The sequence below is a fragment of the Trachurus trachurus genome (genome assembly GCF_905171665.1).
Source record: "Trachurus trachurus genome assembly, chromosome: 6".
NCBI classification, from domain to species: Eukaryota; Metazoa; Chordata; class Actinopteri; order Carangiformes; family Carangidae; genus Trachurus; species Trachurus trachurus.
In genome coordinates this window covers 25,851,235-25,878,547 of record NC_139897.1, presented here as the reverse complement: position 1 = coordinate 25,878,547, position 27,313 = coordinate 25,851,235, and the positions used below count along the sequence as shown (strand labels likewise).

At 42.3% G+C, this 27,313-nt stretch overlaps 1 protein-coding gene across 1 annotated transcript in view; it reads left to right on the top strand.

Moving 5' to 3' along the window:
- Positions 1–27,313, top strand: part of syt9b (synaptotagmin IXb) — a gene marked incomplete at its 3' end in the record, with an annotated part of 47,753 nt that overhangs the window by 1,908 nt on the left and 18,532 nt on the right. Inside the window, exons 2-4 of the mRNA XM_083973835.1 lie at positions 22,722–22,897; positions 25,852–26,069; positions 26,247–26,787. Coding sequence (XP_083829961.1) covers positions 22,722–22,897; positions 25,852–26,069; positions 26,247–26,787 — 935 coding nt within the window. The remainder of the gene's footprint in view (positions 1–22,721; positions 22,898–25,851; positions 26,070–26,246; positions 26,788–27,313) is intronic.

Genomic DNA, 27,313 nt, shown 5'->3' with positions numbered 1-27,313 from the left:
CTGTCCAATCAACTTATATTATGCCAGAACTGGGTGCCGCCATATTAGCTACATCATTTGGTCATCTAATTTTCGTTTCAGAGTGGAATTAAGTGCTGTTGTTGTGGGTGACGCTGCAGTAGCCTATTAGCTACTGGAGGCTGCAGAGAGTGAATAAAAGTTGGCCACTACATTAAATCAATCTGCAAGTTAACGTGGGCTCGCCACATTATGCGATAATTGATAAGTTTACCCTTAGTAAAGTCGCTAAATATGAATGTGGTGACGTAGCACGAGGACCAATTGATGCCTGACAAGGGCGGGGGCTGCTAACTCATGGTGCGTTCAAAGAAACTCGTACTTTGTGTTTTTCCTTCCTGTGAAGTCATACCAGTTCGATCTGGTACGAGTTCACGGGTCGGAAGTTACGAGTGGCCGTTATAGGGAACTTTCACAGACAACAGGATGGTAAAAACACGAGCTACGGGTTACCTGGAACGCTACCAAGTCGTAGTTGTGACTTGAAGCTGTAACTTACGGTTTCAAAAGCCTGCCTTGAACGCAGCATTAGCCGAAACGGCCGTGAAGCTGATATCTGCTTTAAGTTTAGTAAAAAGACCAGGTAGAGGCTAGATAGGCCAGATAGGTAGAGAGAGTCCAGAGGGAACATAGGGCTGAGGGAACATAGGGCTGTGGGAACATAGGCACGCTCCCGTTTGCCGCAACTGCGTTAGCGTGTTAGCATGCTAACTTACATGGATGCCACCAACGTTACATGCTAACATTTTAACAGCGTTTTTGGGAAAAAAGAAAAAAAAACGTATATAGCCAGTGGGTTTATTCTGTTACTTAGAGAAACATCAAAACAGAAGATGACAATCAAGAGAAGCCCCCTACTCAATATGTTTTATTGTAGTTTTGTACAAGATAAAGACAAAAACAAGTAGATAGGTTAAAAACAGTGATAATGTTTACCAGAAGTTTCTTTCTTTAAACCAGAAGTCAAAAGACAAAATACGTAAGTAGCCGAGAATTGAAAGTGGGCAGGGCGGAATAAGTTAATCTTTGTACCAGAAATGATTTCTATCGGTTCAGGGACACCTGGGAATGCACATACCTGGGCTATCATGTGCACTGGAAACATGGGAGCTGGTGTAAACAGGAAGTAGCCTAGTTTGTCTGCTCAGTTGATTAAAAGCAAAAGATTAAAAATAATAATAATATGACAAAGCCGGAACAGCAAAGAGCTGCAGTGTTAAAACGCAGAATTTAACTCCTGTGAGCAAAGACAAGATGGTCTGAAGCTCTTTTTTTTATCTGTCACTTTCGTCACTGGTGGTTGACAACAGATGAGACACAATTAAAGGGGAACCACTGGCGTCCATATCACAGTTTCAAAAGAACTCAATAAACAACTTAGAACAGGAAACAGGGAAGAAAATTCTCCCTTTTCGGTGCTTGAACTTTTGACAGGAGTAACTGGCTGCTAACGTCAACATCCTGCATCATAAATGTGCTGCAGTGGTTGGTTGTGTTGCTAACTTAGCCCTGTGCTAACTGTAGCCAAAGACCCTGTAGCTACTGTTTGTGTGTGTGGATATAATGGTTGAGTTTTTCTTTTCTTTTCTTAATTTGTCAGTTTTCTGCCGACCCCGACTTCAACCGAGCTTTTTGCACCTTAACTCCCCCGGCGACTGCAGCGCCGACATTCAGCCGTCAGCTCCGGTGTAATTTGGGAGAATTTTACTTCCTGGTGAAGCACTTACTCAAAGACAGCAAAATCCATAAAGGCAACTCTGATCGATAACAGTTCTGCAGTTAAACGACTGCGTCCTGTGTCCAGGAAGTGTGCTCTTACTCTTCCTCTGACTTCAGACCGAGCTTGAAACTATCAGTACAAGATGCAAAACCTTTATCTTGGACCAATCCTAAATATTTAGCCTCCAACCATTTTACCTGTCAGTGTTTTATGTAGCCTAGTTTATCTTGCAGCCCAGGATCTTTATTTACATAAATATGTGTGTTGTAGACTTGGCTCAATTCAAAGTTGAAAATCAAACTACTAAACCTCTTTTTGTTCATATTTCTGATTCTAGAAAAAGCTTTTTGTACAAATCTTTTCCAGTTGTCTCACTCTCACAAAGCAATTTTACAAATAGGACAGTATGTAGTTCAAGCGTTGTCGTTTGTCCCAGAACATTTGGCCATAAATCTGCGAGGGCGGTGATTTACAACTCCTTTGATTCAATGTCATCTGATAATCTCAGGGCTTCCAGGCACAGTGCAAATGCATCTTGTAACTTCCAGGGAATTTCTGCAAAACCAGAGGAGAACAAATTGACAAATTGGTATTAAGATGCAATACGATATATCCTCAGTGATTCGATCGTAAGTGGTTGACTCTATGACTACATGCATCTCAATTGATGAATAGTCATCAGATTTCATTTCCCTGCTCTCTAGGCAAACAAACGGCTATGTGGTGTCATTTCTAGCCAATAAACAGACAGGTCAGCAGCCAGTTGTGCTCAGTTGTGAATGCGAGTGAGAGGAAGAAAAGAGGAAGTTTAATCCGTTTGAAATCGTTCAATATTTCCAGTTCTTAATGAAGCCGTAACGAGCCTGATGAGGTCGTGGTCTCAAAACGTCAGGAGTGTGGCTGGTGCTTCAGTGTGAGGTCAGGACGCTTCTCCATTCACACTGTAAAGAGAGTGAGTCCTGGGTGTGTTGACAGCAAGGTTGTTATAATTAAAAAAAAATTCATTAGTTTTTATTTTTATTTAGTTTTTCAGTTTGCTTTTTTTTTTTTTTCTTTTTTTTAATTCAGTTTAGTTTTAGTTTAGTTTTTATTTTTGAAGAATTGACTAGTTTTTTATTAGTTTTAGTTTTTCAGGTTTTAGGAGAAAGTCTGAAGATGAACTTCCAAATTTGCGGGATTTTTCCCTTTTAGTTGCATGATCCCATAAATATTCCCATCAGTCCTCATCACGTTACATTCACTCTTATCTACCTGTGGGGTCGTATTCCAAGTCGTCCCATATTGAGTTGTGGCTTTTTTGCCTTCAATGGACAGGACAGTTGAGAGAGAGACAGGAAATAGCCTCAACACATGGGGTGGGTGCTCTACAAACTGAACTAAACACCGCCCCAGTTGTGGCGATTTCTTCCTGCAACTTTATCCATCTCTAAGAAAACTAAAACTGAGCTGTTATTTGCAATTCAGTTTAGTTTTTGTTAGTTTTGCATTGTTCATTGTAGTTTTTGGGGAAAAATCGTCAGTTTTAGTCTTAGTTTAAGTTGACCCCGGTTGACACTTGTCCACTTTTGACTGGATCACCTGAGACCGATCTTAAATCAGGTCTGAACAGGGTCTTAATGTTCCACCATGTGGCTGCAAGTTTACTGATTGTTTTATTGTTTTTCTAACTCCAGAGTGAGTTTCTGGTCTGTTTGGATATTTCCCCGTCACCTTGAGTAGCCTGCTCTGGTTTTCACTTGCTATTATTTTATCAGACCAACACTAAGAGGAACCAGGCCACACACCGAGGTCTGTTTGACAGAATGACCTCATGGACTAAAAAGCAGGACGGTGCTTTCAAGGCAGGTGCAGTGGAAAATTTCATGTTTCATATTAATCTTCATAAATGTGCTTCTGGTGAGTGTCCGAGCTCCACCACCAGACTTCCTGTCTGACAGCAGCTGCTCATGACGGTCGGCTCCGAGGACCAGTGAAGCAGCGGCCACACACACTCGCACTTGTCTCTCTGCGTCACACACACACTACGCAGAACAACAGCCGTCACTGCCCTTTAACTGGGTTACACTACTTACACGTGAGGCCTGTCTTGGTTGGGAAATACTTTAGTAATATGTAAATGGGTTGCTAAGAAACAGCACTGATAGAAAATAAAGAAAACCTTTCAAGTTGTGTAGGTAAAATAGCATCAAAGGGCGAAACAACTCTTATTAGAGATATATTTAACTTATTTTACTCTTTGAAAACTCTTTGTTAGTGCAGGTTTTGTTTCATCTTAACTAATGACTTAACTTTTCCATTGTGTTTTTTCTTGTGTGATATAATACAACATCTGTTCAAGTCATTACGTCATTGTGAAACCAAACGTTCACACTCACTCTCTTCCAGCCGATGTCGGTGCGTCAGTGAAAGTGGGCGCATTCGCGTTCATAAAGGTCAAAATAAATGGTTCATTTAACATAAATCAATAAAAATATATTCTCAGCAAACAATCACAAATCAAAGAGTGTAAATGTCGGTAAGGTCGTGTGAAAAGCCTGATAAGTGCGTGGTAGACATGGAAGTGTGTGAGTGTAAAGTGCATTCAGTAAACCTCTTAAGCCTGGGTTGTTATTAAATATAGTTTTTAGTCATCATCCATTTTATTTTAATTTTATTTTAATCATGTTCTCAACTGTTTCATTGTATTTTATCTATTCTTTTATTATTGTTTTTTATTCTGTTATATTTGTTCTTTTGTCATTAATTTTCATGCTGTTTTTGTTTGCTACGGTAATTTGTTGTTATTTTAAAAATATTTTTAATTAATAACTTTGTTTTTGTATCTCACTGTCAGCTTTTTTGAAACACTTTAAAGGGCAACTATAAAAGTCTGGTCACTTTTTCGCTGTTTTGCTAACCCCCCCCCCGCCCTCCAACAAAACTGAATCCATGGAGCGGTGGATAACGTTATTTATCATAAACGTGTCACAACGTGTATATTTGTCTAGTCTTATCAGTGATAAACAAGAGATTACGGGTTACATTGCGCGTTTGTGTCGCAGTGCCACTGAGACGAGATCTGGGACTCCAGGTCGGAGACACTGATCTTGCTAAGTTGGTTTTCAGCCAAGAGACGCCGGGTGGAAGGCAGAGAGCCTCCATTCTCCCTGAAACAAGTCATTTTACCATCACCATAACTCCAAAGTTGAACAATCTTGCATAGTTCATCTAACTGCACTAAGCTGTATGAAAAGTTCTGCCTCTGGAAAGCACATCTGTCCACAGTGCAAAATAATTAGTGTAGCACAGTGGTCACCATGGTAAACAAACATTTGTATTAAACTACAATAGACTGAGTTGGTAATAAACAGCTCCTGGTCTGAAACTTTTATCCCACACTAACAGAACAAAATAAAATTTCCTCCCTCATCTACAGCAGCTTCTCCGGCTCTAACTCGTAGCCGGCGCCGTGCTGGGACCTATTACATTATTACAACACAAGTTTTTGTGCCCAGACAATAATGGCGGCCTCTGAATGGAACATGATGTTTCATATTCTTACCAGAGGAGCCTGATACCACTCATAGTCATGGGAACAATGTTCTGACAGAAAGTTGAAACATACAAAGCACTTTCATTTCTTGGGCTGCGAGATGAGGGATTGATTAAATGGTGGGGGAAACAGATTACGTTCCATTATACCCCTGATTGCATTTTGAAAGTATTGTTGCCAGGCAACGTAACATTATTGGATATTCAGTTTAGAAATCTCCAGGCCTCTGGTGATATTTTTCAATGAGTCCAATAAAGTTAATATGTCCTTTCCCTCTCCTCCCTCATTTCTCCATGTGTTATCTCTACACACCTACTTGACGCTGTAAAAGAGTTTCCAGGACTTCATCTCCATCCTCCTCACACACACGCGCACGCGCACGCACGCACGCACGCACGCACGCACGCACGCACGCACGCACGCACGCACGCACGCACGCACGCACGCACACACGCACACACGCACACACGCACACACACACACACACACACACACACACACACACACACACACACACACACACACACACACACACACACACACACTCAAATGCCCTTTCACCTCTGCTGCGGTCTATTGACCCACTGCTGACTTGGCTGTTGCAGCTTATTGAACTACCCCCAGTGCTCGACTCCTCAGAGGAGGGACCGCTGTACATTGATTTTTATCCTTGTTGTAGTAGTAGTGTCCAGTGGCTGCGCGAGATTTGCTGCGAGATGTTCTTCCGTGTTTACATCATACAGCCAATGCTGCAAATCTCCCGCATGCGCACAAACATCAAGAGAGCCACTGGGAGCTACTACTACTACAACAAGGCTAAAAACAGAGATGAAATACATTTTTTCCGAACAACTTTTTCATGTCGCGGCTTCAGGACACTTGGGTCAGTACAGACGAGCAGTATGGAGGTATCTGGAAGTTTCATAGTGTGTGTTTTGAAAATCCAAACTCCAAAAGCGTTTTTATGACTCTGAAAGTTTTCCGAACCCTTCCTTGGCATGGCAGTGCGTAGAAAAGTGGTGAATTATCGATTTTGGGTGAAGTATCCCTTTAAACATATTAACACAGGTAGTACAAGGATGCATAATCTTTTAGACATTCAGATGTTTACTTTTTATTAAGCATTAGCCCTGAGCCTGAGTGAGTCTGACCTACATACTTCCATACTTGGGCGTCCTCCTGCTCTGATGGACAGTAGCCCCGCCCACTTTTGGACTTCTCCTAATTGCTAGCTAATAGACCCCTTTACAGCTTGTAGACAGTGTGATGTATTTTTAAACGCATATTTTAGTGAATATGCAAGTACACTCACCCTCCGAGACCGTGAATGTTATTTTAAAAACCTTGGACCATCATATGCACCGTCAATTCTCAAATAAAAGCCGAGTCTCAAACAGATGCCGGGTCTATTTCTATTTTCTGCCAGTTCTTGTGAATGTACAAAACCTCTCAAAGCTCACGAGCGCCCGTTAGAGCAGTTTCTAAGCTGCTACATTCGTGCCCTTATTGATGATGATGCTGATGTTAAGGAGGTAAAATGGTTGTCATGTCATCTCTGCTCACTCTATAGTTTTAGCATACGAACACAGAAGCTTAGGTGAAGCTAGTCGGTCATGAACAAAATCTTCCAAAGTGAACTTTTCCCGTCACAGTGTTGCCTAATGTCTTTGCAAGAGATTTCATCAGTCAGTCACAGTCCATACATGGAAAAAAAACATGTACATGTAGGATGGAACAATAATAAGAGTCGCTGTCCCAATGAATCAGTCATTCAGCTGTGATGTTGGCACAATTACTGCACTTTAATTGCAGGGTATTTTCTGTGTAGGTGTGATGGACCTATAATGAACCTCCCTCAGAGGCACAGAGAGCTCAGTATCCACCCATCACCTCTAATGCTCGTAAACACAGAGGTGATGCTGCACCCAGGTGGAAAAAAACATCAACAATAAAAGAGGTCAGGACGGCAGGTTCAAAGTTACACTGTGGTATATAGTGATTATTACCATTACAATGACATATAGCGTTAATAATAACAACCGAACAGGAAGCACAGAGGAGCTCTATACGATAGCCGTGTGCTTATACAGTATCTAGTTGCTCCTATATGGACTCTACATGTGTGTGTACATGTGTGTGCGCTTGATATATCGGGCACATGTGTGTGTGTGTTCAGAGATATTCATAGCTCTCTCCTGTCGTTCCACTGAAAGCAGTTGGCCACTGACCTTCTACCTTTCTCGCCTACATGCACACAACCACACGTGAGGCTGAACTAAACATACAAACATGTTTCTGATAATGAAAATCCAAATACAGCAAGAAACCTAAATACTATCTGAACAGATTATAAGAATCGAATCCGTTTTGATCAGTTTCTAACGAGGTTTTGCCTTCCTGGGGCGTCCTACACTGTCAAATTTACTCTGATGAACTAATTCAGCTTATTGTTTTTCAGTTGTGCTGAATTTAAACACTATATTGGAAACATGATGTATTTATTACTTAATTTGTTTTGACATTTTATAGACTGTGCTTGGCGTCCTCAGTCTGCGTGGCGTAGACTTGTTTTACGGATCGAGTCCTATGGTTGTTAAAGACATGGATTTGACAACCAACCATGTCGAGATCCACATTATTTGTCTCTTAGGTGTGTTTATATAAGTGAACATAGAATAAAAAATCACTTGGGCTTCACAGGCGTCCGTACATATTCCCTATTCGCTGCATTTTTTATATCTTATTGTAAATATTGTATTATAATGTATTATTTATCCGATTCTTTTCTTTGTACTGGCCATTTTGCTGCTGTAAAAAATACTTACGTTTTTTATTGTCTTGGATTTAAGAGACAAAAACAACTTTTAATGGTGGTGGAGAGACGGTCTCTTTAGATGAGCTGCCTTCTCAACATCGTGTTCGCTTTATGGGCTTTAACACCTCAATGGAGCCCTAATGGAAACTAGCTTGATGACATCTTTGTGTTTCTTTCACCGAGCTGTTTTGGAGAGTGATGATCAACATTGTTGTGGGGATTGGTCGCTTGTCTCTTGTATAGTTTACCTGAGCATTGGAAAAAACTAACAGAGAGAAGCTCGACACAGTCAGACGAATTACATCTGAGCTGCTCACGGTTACCTCACGCCTGGTACACACATAAAGATAATCTGGCTCATTTCTCCACTTCCGACCAAGGGCAGTGAACGCCCCAGTATCTGATGGCTCTAAACATTATCCTACAAAATTATCCTGTGGTGTGAGGTGTGTTAAGAGTCAATTTCTCCTGACGATCTACTGGAAAATGGTCGGGGCCGACGATCGTTAATGTTAAACCTGTTCAATATTTACGATCACGATGTGTGGGGGAAGCTGGCAATCCTGAGTCACTGACTCTGTGGATTGTGACTTGGAATTGAAAGAAGCCAATGAGCGATATTCACAGCGTGGCCATCTTTGCTTACGTCGTTACTCGGGGTAGGAATTTTCAACGCCGTCACATAATGTTAACGTTAGCAGTTGCAGCTAATGCCGACAGTTTAACCCAAATGTCGTTTTACTTTGAAATATGGCCCGATGTACCTTTAGACATTAACAACCCATGCCTTTCTTAAATGTGTAACAACTGGGAAGCGATGAAAGGAAAGCAGTTTATCAGACTCCTGACGTTTGTACGACTTGCAGCCAGGGACACAGCAGTTAAACGGTTTGTTTACCCGGTTGTGTCGCCATCTTTCCTTACATCATCACTCGGGGTGAGTGATGATGTAAGGAAAGATGGCGACACTGTGAATATGGTCAATTAAGAAGCGAGTTGACTGAAGAACACGGAAGCATAACAAACCAATATGGCGACCATCAACAAACTTTCTTCTTCTTGGTTTGGTTTAACGGTTATTTTGGTTTAACTGCCTCCTACAGGTCAGTCAGGGTACTACATCAGATCACATTTGATCACGCAAGATTTCTGGAAGGATTGAGAATATCACAGCACACCACATACAATACGATCAAAACTGTTCAATCAGTGATTCTTTATCTTCATGTGTGTGGTCTCTCACAGATTAAAAAAATCTGTTGAGATTTAGAAAATCTTCATGTGTGTACCAAGCTTAAATGTCTGAGTGGGAGATTGGCAGATACAGTCTTTGCTTCGCATGCCACTTGTATCACAGTCTGTGGAGCTCTGCTGCAGGATTGGACACACGGCTGTAGGATTGTATTTTGCCTTGATCAGCCTTCCTCCACTGGAGACCAGTAGCTTTGCATTGATTTCAGTGATTGTATTCAGTTCTGCTCCACCTCCAAAACCTCTCACATCTTTTAAAGCCTTAAAGGCCACAGTGTGTCTGATAGATAACCTCCTCCTCTCTGGGGAAGGATTTAGAATAATTCAATACGATATTGGTTCAGCCCTAATGATTCTTTAAACATCCTGGGATTTTGTTTTGTAGAACAGGTTCTGCAGGTATTTATAAACCGATGGATTTATTTATAAAAAATCCATTATATCTGTGAAAATGTGCGACTTGTTTTGAGTGGAGAGACGCATGCTCGTTCCAGTAATTCAAATGAAATTATTTGTGACTGGTTTGTGGGTGTTTTTTTTGCATGTCCTTCGCGTTTGATTTGAGTTCAACAAACGTTTCCTCAAACAGCAGAAACTGCAGAGCCAGGCGTGTGTTCCAGGGAAATGTATTTTCACTGCTGATGATAATTGAGGCCGCGTACAAAATAAATGAGGCAGACTTTTAACAGGCAGGGAGGGAGGGAGCAGGAAAACATGAGGCACAATAATTCAGTAATTAGTGAGCTGACATGTTCCTCCATCCTGTCAGAGGGAAGACTTCATGCCCTCAAATAGGTTACAGAAGCAGGTCTTCAATTAATTTCTCTTCAAGTGCTAAACATAAGGTCTAAACTAGGCTTCATAAGAGAAATGTTGAAATGTAACTAGATCTACTCTCAAGTTTAAAGGGATAGTTCAACATTTTGGCAAATTGGCCCATTGCCATAATCCCTATAGTCTTAGCAGTAGGTTTGTTACCTTTAAGTGTTGGTGCAAGCTATTTTTAGAACGGCGGAGCAGAGCCGCGAGCTGCTCAGAGCTACGCAATGGAGGCTAATGGGATTTCTTGGTTTCCCTCATCAAACCCATCAAATACACAATCCAACAACTCCAAAACGCTCTGGTGGACAAGTTGTGACCTGCACATTCACCACGCTATGAGATAATAACAGAAAGTTACAAGACAGAGTTGTTTTAGAGGTAAATTCATGCAAAACAGCTGATGCGCGTTCCCGTCAGGAGCAGTTTTTCAGCAAGCAGTCTCTGTATTTACCTCGAAAACAACTCTGTCTCGCTTCGTCATGTAACGTTCTGTTATGATCTCATAGCGTGGTGAATGTGCAGGTCACAACTTGTCCACCAGGGCGTTTTGGAGTTGTTTGGATTGTGTATTTGATGAGTTTGATGAGGGAAACCAAGAAATCCTATTAGCCTCGGTAGCGTACCTCTGAGCATCTCGCAGCTCTGCTCCGCTGTTCTAAAAATAGCTTGCACCGACAAAAGGTAATGGACCTACTCTAAAGACTATAGGGATAAGGCAATGGGGCCAATCTGCCAAAAATGTTGAACTATCCCTTTAAAACAAACCTGCACAAAGTTTGGTGCTGATTAGTTTTGCGTAATCCTGCTCACAAATAAATCAATAAACAATCAGAGGTAGGTGAAAACAGGAAGTAAGTGCAGGAATTGGAGCCATAAAAATAGTGTTAAATCACAGTTTCTTGAGCCCTTATGCAACTGATCAGCTACTAGGAGTTAATGTCTTCACTGTAACCACAGCTGAGATGAAAACAAATCACTGGGATCACTTATGAAACTGATAAAACATCTAAACTTTGTCCATCATGATAATTTCTACATGAACTTCTGAACGGTCGGTGACTATAATAAGACAGCGTTAAATGAATCATGAGCCGTCGGGTGCTGAGGATTAAACAAAGTATAAACCTGACGACCCTTTGAACATAAGAGTAGAGTTTGCACACACTACCACACACACTCGTCTAAAGGTTAATGAATAAATTCTTGCTCCTGCTTGGGAAGTCTCCTAGTCCCTGACAGGAGACTAATGTGATGGTATGTCTGCATGTGTGAGAGCGAGTGCCTGTCACAATAACACACGGGCTGAATTAAACATGTGGAGCTGGCAGGAACATTTAACTTTCATACTTGGCGCACTTGACTTTTTCTTTTTCTTTTTTCAGCTGTGACCTTCTGTGGGGTTCAGTAGCGATAAGGCTTTCTGCTGCGTATAGCCGGGTAATCAGGCAGCCCCGGAGCATGTTGTTGATTTACACAAGGTCTCATCAAAAGGAGATTTAGTCCAAATCAATAACAGGAGCCATGTGTGCGTGAGTCTGCGTGTGTGTGTGTTTGAGTGTGTGCCCGTTCACTTTGTTGGTTTTAAGTGTGATTCACTTCAGAGGCAGGAGGCGGCCTCGGTCCTCGGGCCTTCAATCAGAGCCTTCAATCACTGCCACTGTCAGACTGAGAGGAGCGGACTCTGATCGACCTCCTGGTGCACGGTGCACGGTCGCTGCGTTCAAAACCTGAGCTGATTTTATTGTTTTTATGTTTTTGACCGCAACAGATGGTCGACAGCGTTTGTGTTTGTGTCGTATTGTTGATTAAAATGAGATGATCTACAGTGTTGTGTTGTCAGATCATCACATCGATCACTGCACAAAGCTGTTTTAGTTCTGGACTATCTTAACGCAGGTCTGTGGTACAATTAAATCTGGGTAATTAAAATAGTTTTTATTATATTATTATTATATATTTTTTAAACGGCCACCCAAGGAGCCACATTCAAAAATTATCTCAGCTTCTTTTACCGTGAAACAGACAATTTGCCTTTTTAAAGAAAATTAACAGTGCAGGAAAAGGGAGGAGGTGCCATTGTGCGTTACCATGGTAACATTGCTCTTTGCCCTGAGTTACCCTGAGGGTAAGATGTCTAATGTTTTCGTCTCTAAATGAATCAGGCTTATATTAGACTCATTGATGAGGAGAATTAAGAAACTGGTCAAACACAACAGATGAATATGAAAGTTGTACATTAGCCATTTGATGATGAACAATCATTGTTTTAATAACTCATACCTGCAATTCTAATTTAATAGTTTAAAGGGATAGTTCAACATTTTGGCAAATTGGCCATTACCATAATCCCTGTAGTTTTAGGAGTAGGTTCGTTATACCTTTAATTGTCGGTGCAAGCTATTTTTAGAACGGCGTAGCAGAGCCGTGAGCTGCTCAGAGCGGTTCCAGGGTGCCATTCCGAAGGGCCGCCACTCCGAACGTTTACTTTAATTTGTCGGAATGCCGACCCTTAATTATTTATGGGAAAAGGGTGCCATTACGAACCTGAAAGAAAGGGTGCCATTACGAACCTGAAAAAATCTTGAATGGTTTACGGCACGGAGTAAACAAGCCTAATTGTGGTGGTAGCGTAGTGGTCAGAGCATCTGCTTTTGACGCGGTGGATCAGGGTTCGACTCCCGGGGGAGATACATATTAACTGCGATTTTATTGGCCTCTACCTAACCTTTTTACTAAACTTAACCAACTCCTTTCTACATTGCCTAAACCTAACCAAAGCACAGAGCAAGGACATTTATTTTCAGCAGGAGTGCCGCGGCTGCATCAGACCATGGATGTAATGCATCAGACTCGCACCTGGGTGAAACTTTGGAGGCGGAGGGGGAGGGGGAGGGGCCGGCCGGGCGCTGTCCCCGCGGCGCGTCGTGTCAAGCCGGGCAGGAAGTCAAACCACGAGAGAATCCGGTCAATTTTCAAAATAAAACACATTCGGAACGGCGGCCCCTCGGGAAGTTCGAAATGACGGACCTTCGGGAATTTTCGGACTGGCAGACCGTCGGAATGGCGGTCCTTCGGAATGGCGGTCGCCCCCCGCTCAGAGCTACGCTACGGAGGCTAATGGGATTTCTTGGTTTCCCTCGGAGTTGTTTTTGGGGTAAATTCATGCAAAACTGCTGATGCGTGTTCCCGTCGGGGCAGTTTTTCAGCAAGCAGTCTCTGCATTTGCCTCAAAAACAACTCTGTCTTGTAACATTCTGTTATTATCTCATAGTGTGGTGAATGTGCAGGTCACAACTTGTCCACCAGAGCATTTTGGAATTGTTGGATTGTGTATTTGATGAGCTTGATGAGGGAAACCAAGAAATCCCATGAGCCTCTGTAGCGTAGCTCTGAGCAGCTCACGGCTCTGCTCCGCCGTTCTAAAAATAGCTTGCACCGACAAATAAAGGTAACGAACCTACTGCTATGACTATAGGGATTATGGCAATCGTCCAATTTGCCAAAATGTTGAACTATCCCTTTAATTTAATCAATATTTAATTGTTTCAAAGTTGTCAAAACAGTGGCCTCCTTCAAACAGAACATGAGTGTTTTGTCAGTGACATTATGGTTAATTAATGAGCTTTTCTTTTAACCAAACGAGCCAAAGAACGAGCCTTTACAGCCTCATAATGACCACTCATGCTGTGATGTAGGTCACCACTAATGCCTTAGCGTTGGACACTTTATACTTTACTGTGTCATCCATATTCACATAAGCTCAAGCGACGGCACCACAGACAATTTCACTAATCAAAACCCGTGTAACCTTTTTTAATTATAATTGTCGACTTCCTTTAGAGAGGAGTGAGCTCACTGATTATTGGAGCTCCTGAATCCAATTAATTGCCACCAGCTGTACGGCGGTTTAGGCCTCGGTGCCTTGATTGCGCCCTGCAAGAGGACATGAAAAGCGGAGACACCCTGTGGCTTTAGAAAAGGCACTAACAAAGGTAATTGAATGAAGCCACAGGCCTGTCTGGGCTGTTTTAGTTATTTTAAAAGCAGAACTTATCAAAGAAGGAGCAACAGTGTTTTCAATATTTAGTTTATGACTCAGATTCAGGAAAGGAAAAAAAAGTGGGGAAATAGTTAATATAAAGAGATATTACTCATATATTCTGAGCTGTAATTTCACTGAGACAAAGAAAAGCTTAATTTAATTTCGAGGATGAAATATTTCTGATTTTCATGAAACAAATGCATCAACTATTTGGCACATCAAAGCTCCGAGCTGCACAAGCTGCACAACTCTGTGTTGGTGCCAGCTGAGAACACAAGCTCTGTTCTGTGCCGACACACACACACACACACTCACACACACACACACACACTGTATGCCATCCTTCCACCGCTTTCAATTCATCCCAGCTGGTGCCCAGTTCAGAGCCTCACGTATGACGACCTGCCTCACTTCAACGTGGATATCACTGACTACGCTCTAATTCTGATGAACATACAGGACAGCACGGTGCTCTGCAAACACATCACACTCCTCATTCTTTGTTTTTATTGTGGTATAATACATCAAATTTGATTTAATAGCGATTTAAGCGTGATTTCTACGGTGGCCCTGAGAGTTCAATGCACTGCAAACTACAGAAAACACATGCAAAGACAAAAAAAAAACGTGCTGCGAATTCATTGTTGCAACACAACAGACATGTTTCCAGGGGGACGTTAAAGGAGACATATCATGCCCCTTTTCCACAAATTAAAATAGTTCCCAGGTGTCTTAAGACATGTCTGGGGCATGCTTTGGTCAAAATACCCCAAGGATCAAACATCACAGTCTTTTCATCCTCTCACAACAGCCCTGTTCAGAACGGCTGGTTTCAGTGCCTGTCCCTTTAAATGCAAATGAACCACTGCTTGCCCCGCCCCTCCCCGCCCCGCCCCTTCTACCGGTCCCAGGTAGGGGTGGGGTTATGCAAATTCGAAAGCTAGTCACATCGCCTGCTCTCATGGTAAATCTACCAACACAACCAACCTCTTCAACACATTCAGATATCAGCATTAGTAGAGCAGCCAATAGAAACCATCTCTCTTTCTGAAAAGACCTGTGATTGGCTGAGATGTCCCATAATGAGCGACAAAGTCTGAAACCAGAGGTGCAGACTTCTAGTTTTCTCTCAAACCACTTCAATCACAGTCATTAGTAACATAAAATTAGATATAAACTTACTAAACCAAGTAACTGAGGCCGTTGACTGTGACATTTCTTTTACCAAAACTCTGCTCTCCTTAAAATCACTTAGAACTTGAAGCTGCACCAATCAATATTTTAGTATTGACGACAGATCAAATAACTGTGTGTGTTATGAAACTGGCAGCTCAGTGACAAACCCAGAGCGGGGCCACAGAGGGAGTTTGCCATCTACAACTGCTTTAGGTAGAGGGAGGGAGGGTGAATGTGAACCCCCATTTGCAGCCTGACCTCAGAGCAGCGTCTTCAGATGTTACAGTTTTAATCACGGTTAAAAGCCGCCGCTGTCCTGAAGAATAAAAGCTCCGGCAACAAAACAACTTTGTTCAGGCTTTCAGAGCTTTGATTGTTGGAGACGCTGCGGAGAACCAGCCAACAGAAAACCGAAACGACGCGTACGAGCGTTTCCTTTGAAGTTCTCGTCGCTGTAGCTGGAAGTGCAACATGAATGAAAACATGAATTAAATTAAAAGCCTGGGAACACGACGACCCATGTTTACCATCTGCTTCTTCTGGAGAGGCCGTTGATAGTTGTTGCTATGGATACCATTCAACACTAATCATCACATCTTTAGCCATTTAGCCGCTCGCCGTTGTACCTGCAGTTGGTGCAGGTGGTGTCTCTGTGGTACATCTTTACATCGCTTGTATTACATACAGTCACGGAGCTTCTGAAAGTGTACAGGCATCTTCTTGCACTCTTTGATGTGTCGAATGAACTCATGCAGATGAAATGAAAACAGATTTAACGCTCCTTTCATCTCGTCACAATGGGGTTGTTGTGTGTAGATTTACGGTTCCTGTTTCTTTCTTTTTTTCACTTGGCAGCAGATACTTTCTGTCTTTCTACTGCGTTAACACTCTCTGATCTGCTCAGCTCTCTGTTGCTCAACACAGCAGTTAATCTAACATACAAAATGCACCTGGGAAATAATCTTTTCTACAGCTCGATCCGTCCCTGCTAGTCTCCTGCAGACATGTCCAGACATCTAGCATTCACTTCATCCAGCTGGGGGGACGTCTCATCGTGAGGCTGATGGTCATAAACAGCCCAGCTCCATGTGGAAAAGAGAGAAGCCTGTAGGGATGATGGTCGGAGAATAAAGGTGGAATGAAAAGTGACACCGCCCTGGGATCAGCTGTAAGCCACTGCCTCTGCTGCACCGGCTCATATAAATACACAATATTCAGGACACTGCAGGCCGTCCGAATGAAACGCAGTGTGAAGTGTTGAATGGCTCAATAAAAGGTTTCACCCCTTTTTCCACCAAGCTGGTTCCAGTGCTAGTTCAGAGCCAGAGTCTGACTGGGCACCAGTTCTTTGTTTTTGGACCGCCGAAGCAGCGGCTCCTGGCTCTCAAAACTGCCAAAAAAAACCAACTCCTTGCTGGGCTAGAGCTAAGGACCAATTAGCTGGAAGTGAGGTTACCTGAGCAACAGGACCAGCACATAGACTTTATCAATATCTTATTACATTTGTTTATCTGCTAATCAATGCAAGCACAGTTTAAGTAGCCAAGCTAGAAACTGGCTAAAACATAGTCGTCGTTTGCTGCGGTTACGATGAAGACGGCTTCTTCTTTTTGTCTTTTTCTGGCCAGTTTCGGGCCGAGAATTAATGCTAGTGAGACGGACTGCGTCATGTCCAGGCTACAAGACCTGCAGGTCCTACAAACTCTGAAGTAGTGAAAAAGGTGACAAGTTACAAAACTAAAACCCTCTTCATTCACTTCTACTACCTTGGTTGACATAAAAAAGGTGACTGTAGCCAAAAGGTGACCAGTTTGCAGGTGTGAATTTTTTCAAGCCTGCTGAACTCTACACTTTAAACCTTTTTTTTTTTTTAAATGGTGCCAAACGCAGATACTTTCATTGTGTACTTTAAGTAGTTTTGTTTCCTCACTAATGTTTTTAGGGCAAATGTTTTGTACATTGTATTTATTTTTAGATGACTGAGGCCTATATCTGGGGGCAGTTTTATGTACCCAACTGTCTTATTATTTCTCTACGGTATGTTTGTTTCACAGTCCTAGAGTATGTCTTAAGTGTGTATCTCTCGCAACCGCTTTCCAATGCGGATTTTACTGCAAATTGCAAATAAATGACTCTGACTCTGTAATAAGATATTGATAATGTGTATATCTTTGTGCTGGTCCTGTTGGTCAGGTAACCTTGACCCTAGTTCTGTTGTAATCGGTTCTTGGCTCTAAACCAGCAAAGAACCGGTGCCAAGTCAGGTTCTGGACTGAGGTCAACATCATGCATTTATTCTCCGGTTTATTGCTTTTGAATGTAAATTTTGAGTTTTGAGGATCTTATGTAAACGTGCAAAATAAAAGTGAAAATGCTTTTGAGGTCATTGAGTCTGAGCGGGAAAACTCCTCATGAATTTTGAAAGATGAGAGAAAGCATTTTGTGTCATAGCGATAAAAGTGATCCATAGTTAAGTGTCTGTGACTGTGTGTGTGTTGCAGTGATGTCTGAATGTATTTCAATTGTTTTCACAGAGATGCTTCTGCCGAGCTGCAGGCCTCTGTGCTTCAATATAACGCACTCTTGCTGCACAGTGTCTGCATCCATAAATGATGAATCCAACTGTTAAGAGGACACAGGACAGATAGATCCTGATAAAATACAGCGTTTAAGGAAAAATAGTTGAAATGAGGGTGAAAAGTTTTCATGCATTCAACTGAAATCTGTTATCTGTCCTGCTGTTTCATAATAAAGACCGGAAAGTGATTTTCTTTTGAACTCTCTTGGACTCTAATGGCGTCCATAAATTAGCTCCTCTAAAACCGGCCTCAGCGCTGAGTCTCCACTGTCCCATTAAGAGAGACTCTCTTTGTCTTGGCCCACAGATAAACACTTTTAAATGAAAACACAGCTCAAACTAGAATTAAATGCAACATAATTATAACATGTAACAGCTGTTAAAAAACATTTTTGGACCATTACAGACACTGTATTTAGCGAATAACACACCTTGGGCATTATGTCAGAGCCTCAGTTTGATAGAGACTTTTGTTCTTAGTCTGACAGCCTCTAAAATCTCAGACATCCTCTCTCTGTGCTCGGCCCGATTCAGAACAACTAGCAAAAGAAAAGAAAAAGAAAGCAGCAGAAGAAGGAAAGTAGTGATGGAGAAGGGAAATGGAGAGCACAGTCATCTCTGTGAGTCTTTCCTCTCTGAAAGCATCTTACCTCAGCAGACAGTCTGAGCCAGGCTTTTAGTTGAGTTTGTGAAAGACGTATCCACTATCAACGGACAATATCTGTGTGACTTCAACCTGCTATTAGCCAGCAGTTAAAGGGAGAAACTCTCTCCTCTGCTAATGGACAACAACACTATTGTCCTTTGGTCTCAAATGTCTCTACTGCAACACTCGAGTCTGGTCATGGACGCTGTAGACGTGATCCAGACATAAGGAAAGAGAGAGAGACAGGACTGTAAAGGAGACGATTTATGGATAGATGAGCACCATAAAGAGCCATACATACATCTTATCGAGAGAGGGAATCTGTTTTTCTTTGAAATTGACATGAGTTGACATGACCACATCACATCAATCCTCCAGGTTTGTTAGTGGCACGTTCACACTGCTGATTTCCTGTTCGTTCACATCACAATGGTGCAATACTGGACTCTGTTCTTTGGTGACTTTAACCGTCAGGTTCATTAAAGAGGAACTATGCAGGATTTTTATCTTAATTATGCTACTTTTTTTTTTTTTTTACCTTAAACAGCTTTGGAGTAATAGTGATGGTTAAATAAATGACTTGTAACATGTTACAGGGAGAATGGAGGCTCTCTGCCTTCCAACCTTTTAAGGGTTAAGGGTTTAAGATCAGAGCCTCCGACCCGGTGTCCCAGCTCTCGTTGTGATGGCACAGTGACCCGCAACCCGTAATCTCTTGTTTATGACAGATAAGACTACACAAATGCACTCACATCTTAACGCATATATGATATATAACGTTATCCACCGCTCCATGGATTGATTTCTTGCCAGCTTTGTTGAAAACAAATGCACATGGCCGGGAGGAGGGTTAGCAAAACAGCGAGAAAGCAACTGGACCTGGAAAGTTCCACTTTAAACCAGTTTGAGACGATTGGATGCTTCGTAACATCGTGTATTAATCATGCTGGAAGTAGCTATGAGAAGAAGGCGAACTGTGGCCACAAATGGACACACATGGTCGGTAACAATTGGTGTGAACAGCCCAAATTGTTCCAAGAAAACATTACACACAAGGCAGGTTGAGTCCATGGATTCATCACTTTTAGATCCATCAGAGCAGGTTTTGTTTTTCCTGCAGTCGTTATCTACCCACTGTTGACCAGTCTGTGTCCAGCAGCCTCAGATTTCTGTGTTTGGGCCGACAAGAGAGGAATTAAACTTTTCTGTTGCAAAGAGTGGTTACCTGAGGTGCCGTCACCTTTCCCTCGGCACCAACCTGGCCGTGTAATCTCCTCTGACCTCTCTCATCAACAAGGTGTTTCCATCTGCTCTGAGTGGTTTCTATTTTTTTTCTTTCACACCGTTGTGAGTAAAAACTCTGGTTTGTTGTGTGTGAAAATCTCAGGAGATCTGCAGATTCAGAAACACTTGAACCAGCCCGTCTGGCACCAACGATCAGCCACGGTCCAAGAGGCTCAGATCACATTTCTACCCTGCACTCAGGCCTAGTCCACACGAGCCCGGGTATTTTTGAAACCGTGAACATATGTTCCCGGTTGTATGTCCTGTCCACATGCAACCGTGCTTTTGGAAACCTGAAACCGTGGTTTTTTGAAACCGGAGTCCAGGGTGGGGTTTTCGGCCGGGGTTGGTTTCACCGGGTGCGTGTGGACACTGCAACCGTGATTGTTTTACTCGTTTACGTCATAGCTGCACACGTGCTGAAGTAAACACTGCCAGCCCGCAGAGGTTGTTTGCAGAAGTTCACGTGAGCTCGCAAAAATGGAGGTGACAAAGTGGATTTGTATTATTTCACTTTTCTTTTTTTTTTTACATCATCTAAATGCTAGGCCTATTTGTATAGTTTTTCGATGTGAAAAATATAACGAAACGGTCGTCAGGGCGATCCTCTTGTCAGCTCCAAACTCACCCTCAATCACAGACCACAGCTGGTTTTCCACACAGCATCATTTACAGTAAAAAGTGACGCTACAGATCAGCGGGGGCTGCCGGTGTGTTTTTAAATTACAGAACTACTACAGTAGCGCCGCAGTTTCTTATTCCCCACCTTGTTTGATTGAGAGTTTTTCGGGATGATTTTCATGAATGAACAGGCAATAGCCTACAGTATGTCACTGTCAGACCGGGTACGACGGGGGGGGGAGCCTATGCGGAGATGAACGGAACGAGCCAAAAGCCGAAAATGTATACGTGACGTCCGCGGTCGATATAAAGTGGATATGTTTCATTCATCCATGTTTTGACACACAACAGCCAGTGATGAGTTGAGCCGCACCGACAGTCATGTGGCTCAGCAGCCAGGTGATGCACACAGCACAACAACACAGCACACAACAACACACAGCACAACAACACAGCGCAGCAGCATGTGCAGGCTGCTGCAGCAGTGCACGTCAAAGGGACACCGCCGAAAATAAAATAAATAGGCTACACGTAGTTTTAAATTGTTTTTGCGCATGTTTTCATCCATAAAATGACCAAAAATGAACACTATAAGCGGATTTCTTGATAACGAATTATTTAAACAGCATTTGTATAGAAATGATTCCGTCCCAAGCCTTTTGATCCATAAGCGGTTTACACTGTATTTTGATTGGTTAAAACAGCCTTCCACACGTGCATTGCGTCACTTGGCAGCGGATTCCACGGTTGCGTGTGTACGCAGTGTTTTTATTACACCACTCGTATGGACGCGGAGCAAAACTCCGGTTTCAAAAATACCCGGGCTCGTATGGACAAGGCCTCAGTCAGTGGAGCACAGGCCCGTCTCTCTGACACTTCAGCATCTAGGAGGTTCAACTTCATTATACTATGTAGATGTTTCAAATTATGTAATATTGGATTTAGAGCCCAATAACATGATTATACTTTTGAATTTTTAGACATTTTATTAGAAAGGAAATATCAAAATACTGAGAATTACCGATATCACATTAGAATAATCAAAGTCTAATGGGAGAAATTGAGGAGTCACATTATAAAATGTGCATTAAACTACAATCTTTATTTTGGTTTTACATAAAATGAAGATCAACTATGTTGTCTTGTATCACATCTAACAAAGACAGAGCAAAATTGGCCACATTTAGTCTAATGGCTGTCTCTAGTTGGTTTTCAGATCTGTTTAATAGTGAGGTAGGTTGGTTGAGAATCAGATAAAACTGTAAAGTTGCTAAAACTATTTGTGGGATTGTCACTGTGTGTGACCCCTTTACCCTTCGCTCCATTTCCATATAAATTTACTGGTTGGTTTGGCTTTAAATGAACCTGCAGTAGAGAAAATAGAAACCATAAACTCTCTCCAGTGGCCACAACGAGGAACCAGAGGCACTTGGTTTTGGTTGTTCTGTCCAAAAATTCAGTCACGCAATTCACGCATGATTGAGGTTTTGGACTAGACTCGTGCATTCAAGCATAATCCATCTATTTTCAGAAGTCTACTGTATGCATGGAAAACAACAGGGAAGTAAACACAGGGAGAGAGGCTATTTAAAATGTCTCCAAATGAATTTTAAACTGTTAGTTTTTTAAGTTTTGATCAGACACTGTCACCAACCCAATAACACATATTGATGTATGAGGTGATTTGTTTTGTTTCCCCCTTTTCTTTACTGTCTTTGAGATGTTTTGCAAAGCTGGAGATGGAAAAAAAAGAGAAAATTACTTATCTTTTTCAGAAAAAGAAAACAACAATTAACATACAAAAAGGTTTCTGACAAACTCCCGGCAAACACAAGTTCCTAAAAAGCCAAATCACTCTCTCTCTCTCTCTCTCCGTTGATTACTGTGTACTTGATTACTGTGTACTCCGAGATGCTGTGTGGAGTTTCACTGCTGCTGTGTTGCATCTCGTTGCCTCATCATGGAGGTAATGAGATCCTGTCTCTAATTGTTGATACAGCTGTATAATCCAGGGGAGTAATTAATTTTTTTTCGTTAACTTTTGCCTACAGTGAGACATTTTTATTCCTTTTTTCTTCTCATTTCTCATTGTGAACAAACACAGTCTGTCCCTCCCTGGAGAGACACGTTTGTCTTTGCCAGCATTTTTTTTGCACTGGCATAGCTGTGCTCAATGTTCACTGAGTCTCTGTCTCTCTGTCTCCATCCATCTCTAGATGTATCGGTGAGTCTGTTGTCCCTGCTGGTGACCACCTGTGGTCTGGCTCTCTTCAGCGTCTCCCTCTTTGTCTCATGGAAGCTGTGCTGGGTGCCGCTGAGTGGCCGTTTCCTCCCGGACGTCCTCAAGGGGGCGCACTTCCTGGGAGGAGACCAACAGCCCGTGCTCACAGAGGTAAAGAGGAAGAGAGACTCTCAATCAAAACTGCTGGTACAGTGGGCAACATTACATTTATGTTTAATTTAATATTGTTTCATTCATTCTCTTTGTAGAACTGTATTTTACACAATATTGATGCATTATTGCAGAAAGATGCAGCCAAATGTTATCACAGCCCACATTTAACCTGGGGTTGTTCCAGTTTTTGAGTGCGTTTACTATCGAGTGTAGTCTCCTGTTAAAATAATATTGTGTATTCTGTTAGAGCCATTTTAATGAAGTTTACCTTCCCCGCATGAAACTTAGCCTGAGGTCTCTTTGCACTGTAGGCGGAGGCTGTGTCCCAGATCCATATTACACACCAATGTAATGTAGTCTACTGTAATCTTAATGGTATTGTGTTTTTGCTGTTAGTGCTCTACAAACCTTGACTTCTTTGGACACCATTTACATCTGGTGAGCCAGAGAGTTTAAATTACATGAAGCTACATGTACTAGCTTGATTTCTTTTTAAATAAATGATGCTTGTTTGTTGTGCTTGATTTGAGATTGAAATCTGATCACACTATGGGTCATTGGAGGTAATTTTAACAATCGTCATTTGCCATTATCCAGATATTTTAGCCAGATTCAAGATCTAGAAAACTGACCCCCCCAAAAAAACATTAGTCCATGAACATCAATACTACAGCTACAAAGGTGTTTTTCCCAGTAACTCCTGTGATGTAAAAAGGAGGACATTCACAGGCGATGCACGTCTCAAAAATGTGGCTGCAGCACCACGGGAACAAGCCTGAAGCACACAATGTATCATATATGAGTACATTTTAGATCTCTTCAATATAAAATGATAAAATAAAGTTGAGTGCGTTATGTATTCAAACCCTGGAGTGCAGATGACAACTGCCATTAAACCCCAAAGCTAGGGGTACCATGACACCATTGCGGTTAACATGACTGCAAGAGACAGAAACAGTATTATCTGCAATCGTACCACCAGTCTGATGAAGCAGCTGACCAATCCATGTCTGCTCAGATTAATAGACTAGTTTTATGTTTAGCCATAGTGTGGTTCAAATATGGCGACCAGAGAGTAGGTCATAGAAAGGAAAAGTATTCCTCATCTACCCAAACTATCTTAACAAAACAGCTACTCATTAGGGTCCGGGCAGCGCAGCTGACAGGACACTATTGTATTCCTAGGAATTCTTCTTCTTCTTCTTTCTTTCTTTCTTTCTTCTTCCAAGGAAGTCATACTTCCCATGGGCGAAAACTCACCAAACTTTGCACAAAGGTTCAGTCCCATGCCAGATTCACTCAACTCCAAGGACATGTGCCCCCCCCTCCTAGGGGGGGCACAATAAGCGTTTAAATTTAAAAACTTTAAAAATTCCTACCAAACCAACGGTAGATGCTACAGTGTTGAAACTTCACCACAATGTAGCCTCAATACTGCTGAAACTTTTGTCCACTTAAACTTATTACAAATTATGAAGTCCATCACTCTGTTTTTTTCAATAACTGTAAAACTTTTAAAATGTATCTCCTCCCACAATTTTTGCTCAATTGACACCAAACTTGCTACAGAGCATCTCCAGACTGTCCTCCACAAAACTTGTTTCTCGGATTTTTGATTAAGCAAAAATTGAGCCTACAGTGCATGAAAACGTTTGACTGTAAACAGTACTGTAAACATATACCATCAAATTCTTGCTAAATACATTTTCAAACTTCCTGAAAAAAATGACAATATTCTGGAGTCATGGTTGATGAAGTTTAGCAAATATCAGAATTTTAATTCAAAAACTGAATTTTTGAGAACATTTTGAATTCTGCTCTCATGGGAACAACTGCAGCCAATGTGAGAGTGGAATTTTTAAACATCATATTTTCTCTTATGAAGCAAAACACTTATCATTAAAAACAAATCACCAACATTTCCATGCTGTCAAGATGCAATTTATGTATTATCAGATTTTTGTTTAGATGACTGAATTATTGACATTTTGACCATTTCATCACAACAGCTGCCTGGGCACTGGCTCACCTGAGTGGATAAATGAAGCTACACAGCAGGTCTCACTACCAGCTAATTAGCTCAGCGAGTTAAGAGCTGGTTCTTCGTTTCAGAGATTGTGAGTTCGAGACCCAGCGAGGGTGATGATGATGATGATGACAGATCAAAATGTCAGATGTCCTAAAGCTATTTTGCTGTCTAAATGCATTTTATGTATTAACAGATTTTTGTTTAGATAACAGAAATCTGCGTTCACAACTGCTGCCCGGACACTGACTCCCTGAGTCTATTTGAGAAGACACACACCATGTCTCACTTTCAGATAATTAGCTCACTGAGTTAAGCGCTGGTTCTTGGTGTCAGAGGTTGTGAGTTCAAGACCCAGCCAGGGTGATGATGATGACAGATCAAAATGTCAAATGTCCTCAACACAAAACACAAGACAATTGTCCTAATGGTGGCATCACAGCAAGCTTCTAAATTTAAAAATTCAAATAGCTTGGACTGGACCATCTGCGAAGGCTCCTAACATCTTAGACTCATAGTAGATGTTTGACAAATACATATCATTATTTTACCTCAAAAACTGATTTTTCTTTTTCTGCCTACACGACAGTGAATGGCTTACTCAATTTGTGAAGCCACTGTTGATCTGCCACTTGTCAATTACCTCAGTGCGATAGACAATGGTCTTTGGTTCCCGAGGTTGTGGGTTCAATCCTCAACTGATGCAAATTGGACATTATAAGGACAACTGTCTTGTCTTCCTATTCTCCTGTTTGTTGCTCAGAATTGCCTAAATTTGCCCAAAAGTAGCCCGGACCCGACCCATCGCTGCGCAGCAGCTATAATTAATATGTGAATCTTCCGCTTCAGCTCCTTCTTGTTTTCCTTAATTAGCTTTTCTAAAATAGTATCCACAGTCATGTCAGTGTGGGTGTCTGTTGTGCAGGTGGACGGGGAGGAAAGGGAGTACAGTGAAGATGGCTGTGTCAAGGAGCCGTCGGGCCTGCCCTCGGCTGTGGCGGTCCCAGAGTCGACCCTAAAGATCAGCCACACGTCGCCCGACATCCCACTGGAGGCCCAGACCAAGGTGGAGAGAAACCATGTCCACACTCTGGCCAGGGACAGAGTCCAGAGACAGATCACTGAGCCTACCTCGTCTGTACGGTCAGCAAACATCAATCCCTAAAACTATTGTCCAACTTTTGGTACTGGCAGGTTAAACACCGATGGACACACTCGGTCATCTAGCGCTTTACCGACAGTAATCATCAGGAAATTAGCGTTTTCCTCGCTGCAAGGAGAACTCAAGAGTAATTTCATGTGTTTTATCTTCTGTTCCAGACATAACTCCATCCGTCGTCAGATGAACTTGTCCAATCCGGACTTCAACCCTGCTCAGTTCCAGCGCCAGGAGTCTCTATCTGGTTTGGGCCGAATCAAACCAGAACTTTACAAGCAGCGTTCGGTGGACGCTGAAGACGGGCGTCACTCCGACAGCTGCGGGCGTCTGAACTTCATCCTGAAGTTTGACTTTGACCTGGAGCAGCTGATCGTGAAGATCCACAAGGCCCAGGACCTTCCCGCAAAGGACTTCTCAGGGACCTCCGATCCTTACGTCAAGATCTACCTACTGCCCGACCGCAAAACCAAGCACCAGACCAAGGTGCACCGCAAGACACTCAACCCGGTGTTCGATGAGGTGTTTCTCTTTCCGGTGGCGTACGCTGAACTGTCGGGCCGCAAGCTGCACTTCAGTGTGTACGACTTTGACCGGTTCTCACGCCATGATTTGATAGGCCAGGTGGTGGTGGACAACTTCCTGGAGCTTGCCGACTTTCCCCGGGAGACAAAACTGTGCCGAGACATCCAATACGTGACCTCGGTGAGATACCAACTTTCATCCATTTCTTTGTATTCCTTCACTGTCTCTTTAAGTGTGTTTGAAACAACTCATATTTACATCACAGACTCTTGCAGGCTATTTCCATTCGTAGGTCCAGAGAGGAAAAAGTATCTGTACCTCCCTGAATCCCATGTCCTCTGCTCAGTCAGGCCAAAATCTGCTCAAACAATCAAAAAGAGCAAGAAACCCTGTAAAACCCTGTTAGGAAGGGGGTATATCAGTGGACTTGTATCTCGTTTCCCATCCAAGTGGAACTCATCTGTGGTTTCAAGAGGCAGAGACATAGAAATATACTTAGACACCGTTAATGTTTAATGAAAGCAGTAGGAAACACTTGGGGGTAGTGACCCAGATCCACACTGACAGAAGACAGGGGATGGATTGCCAGAGATACAGCGACATTGTCTATATTACATTATTCACTCGGATAAATCTAAAGCGTTGGTGCGCTGAGTAGCTCAGTAAGGAACTCAGATCCTCCTGCCAGGGAAATCCTCATGGTTTG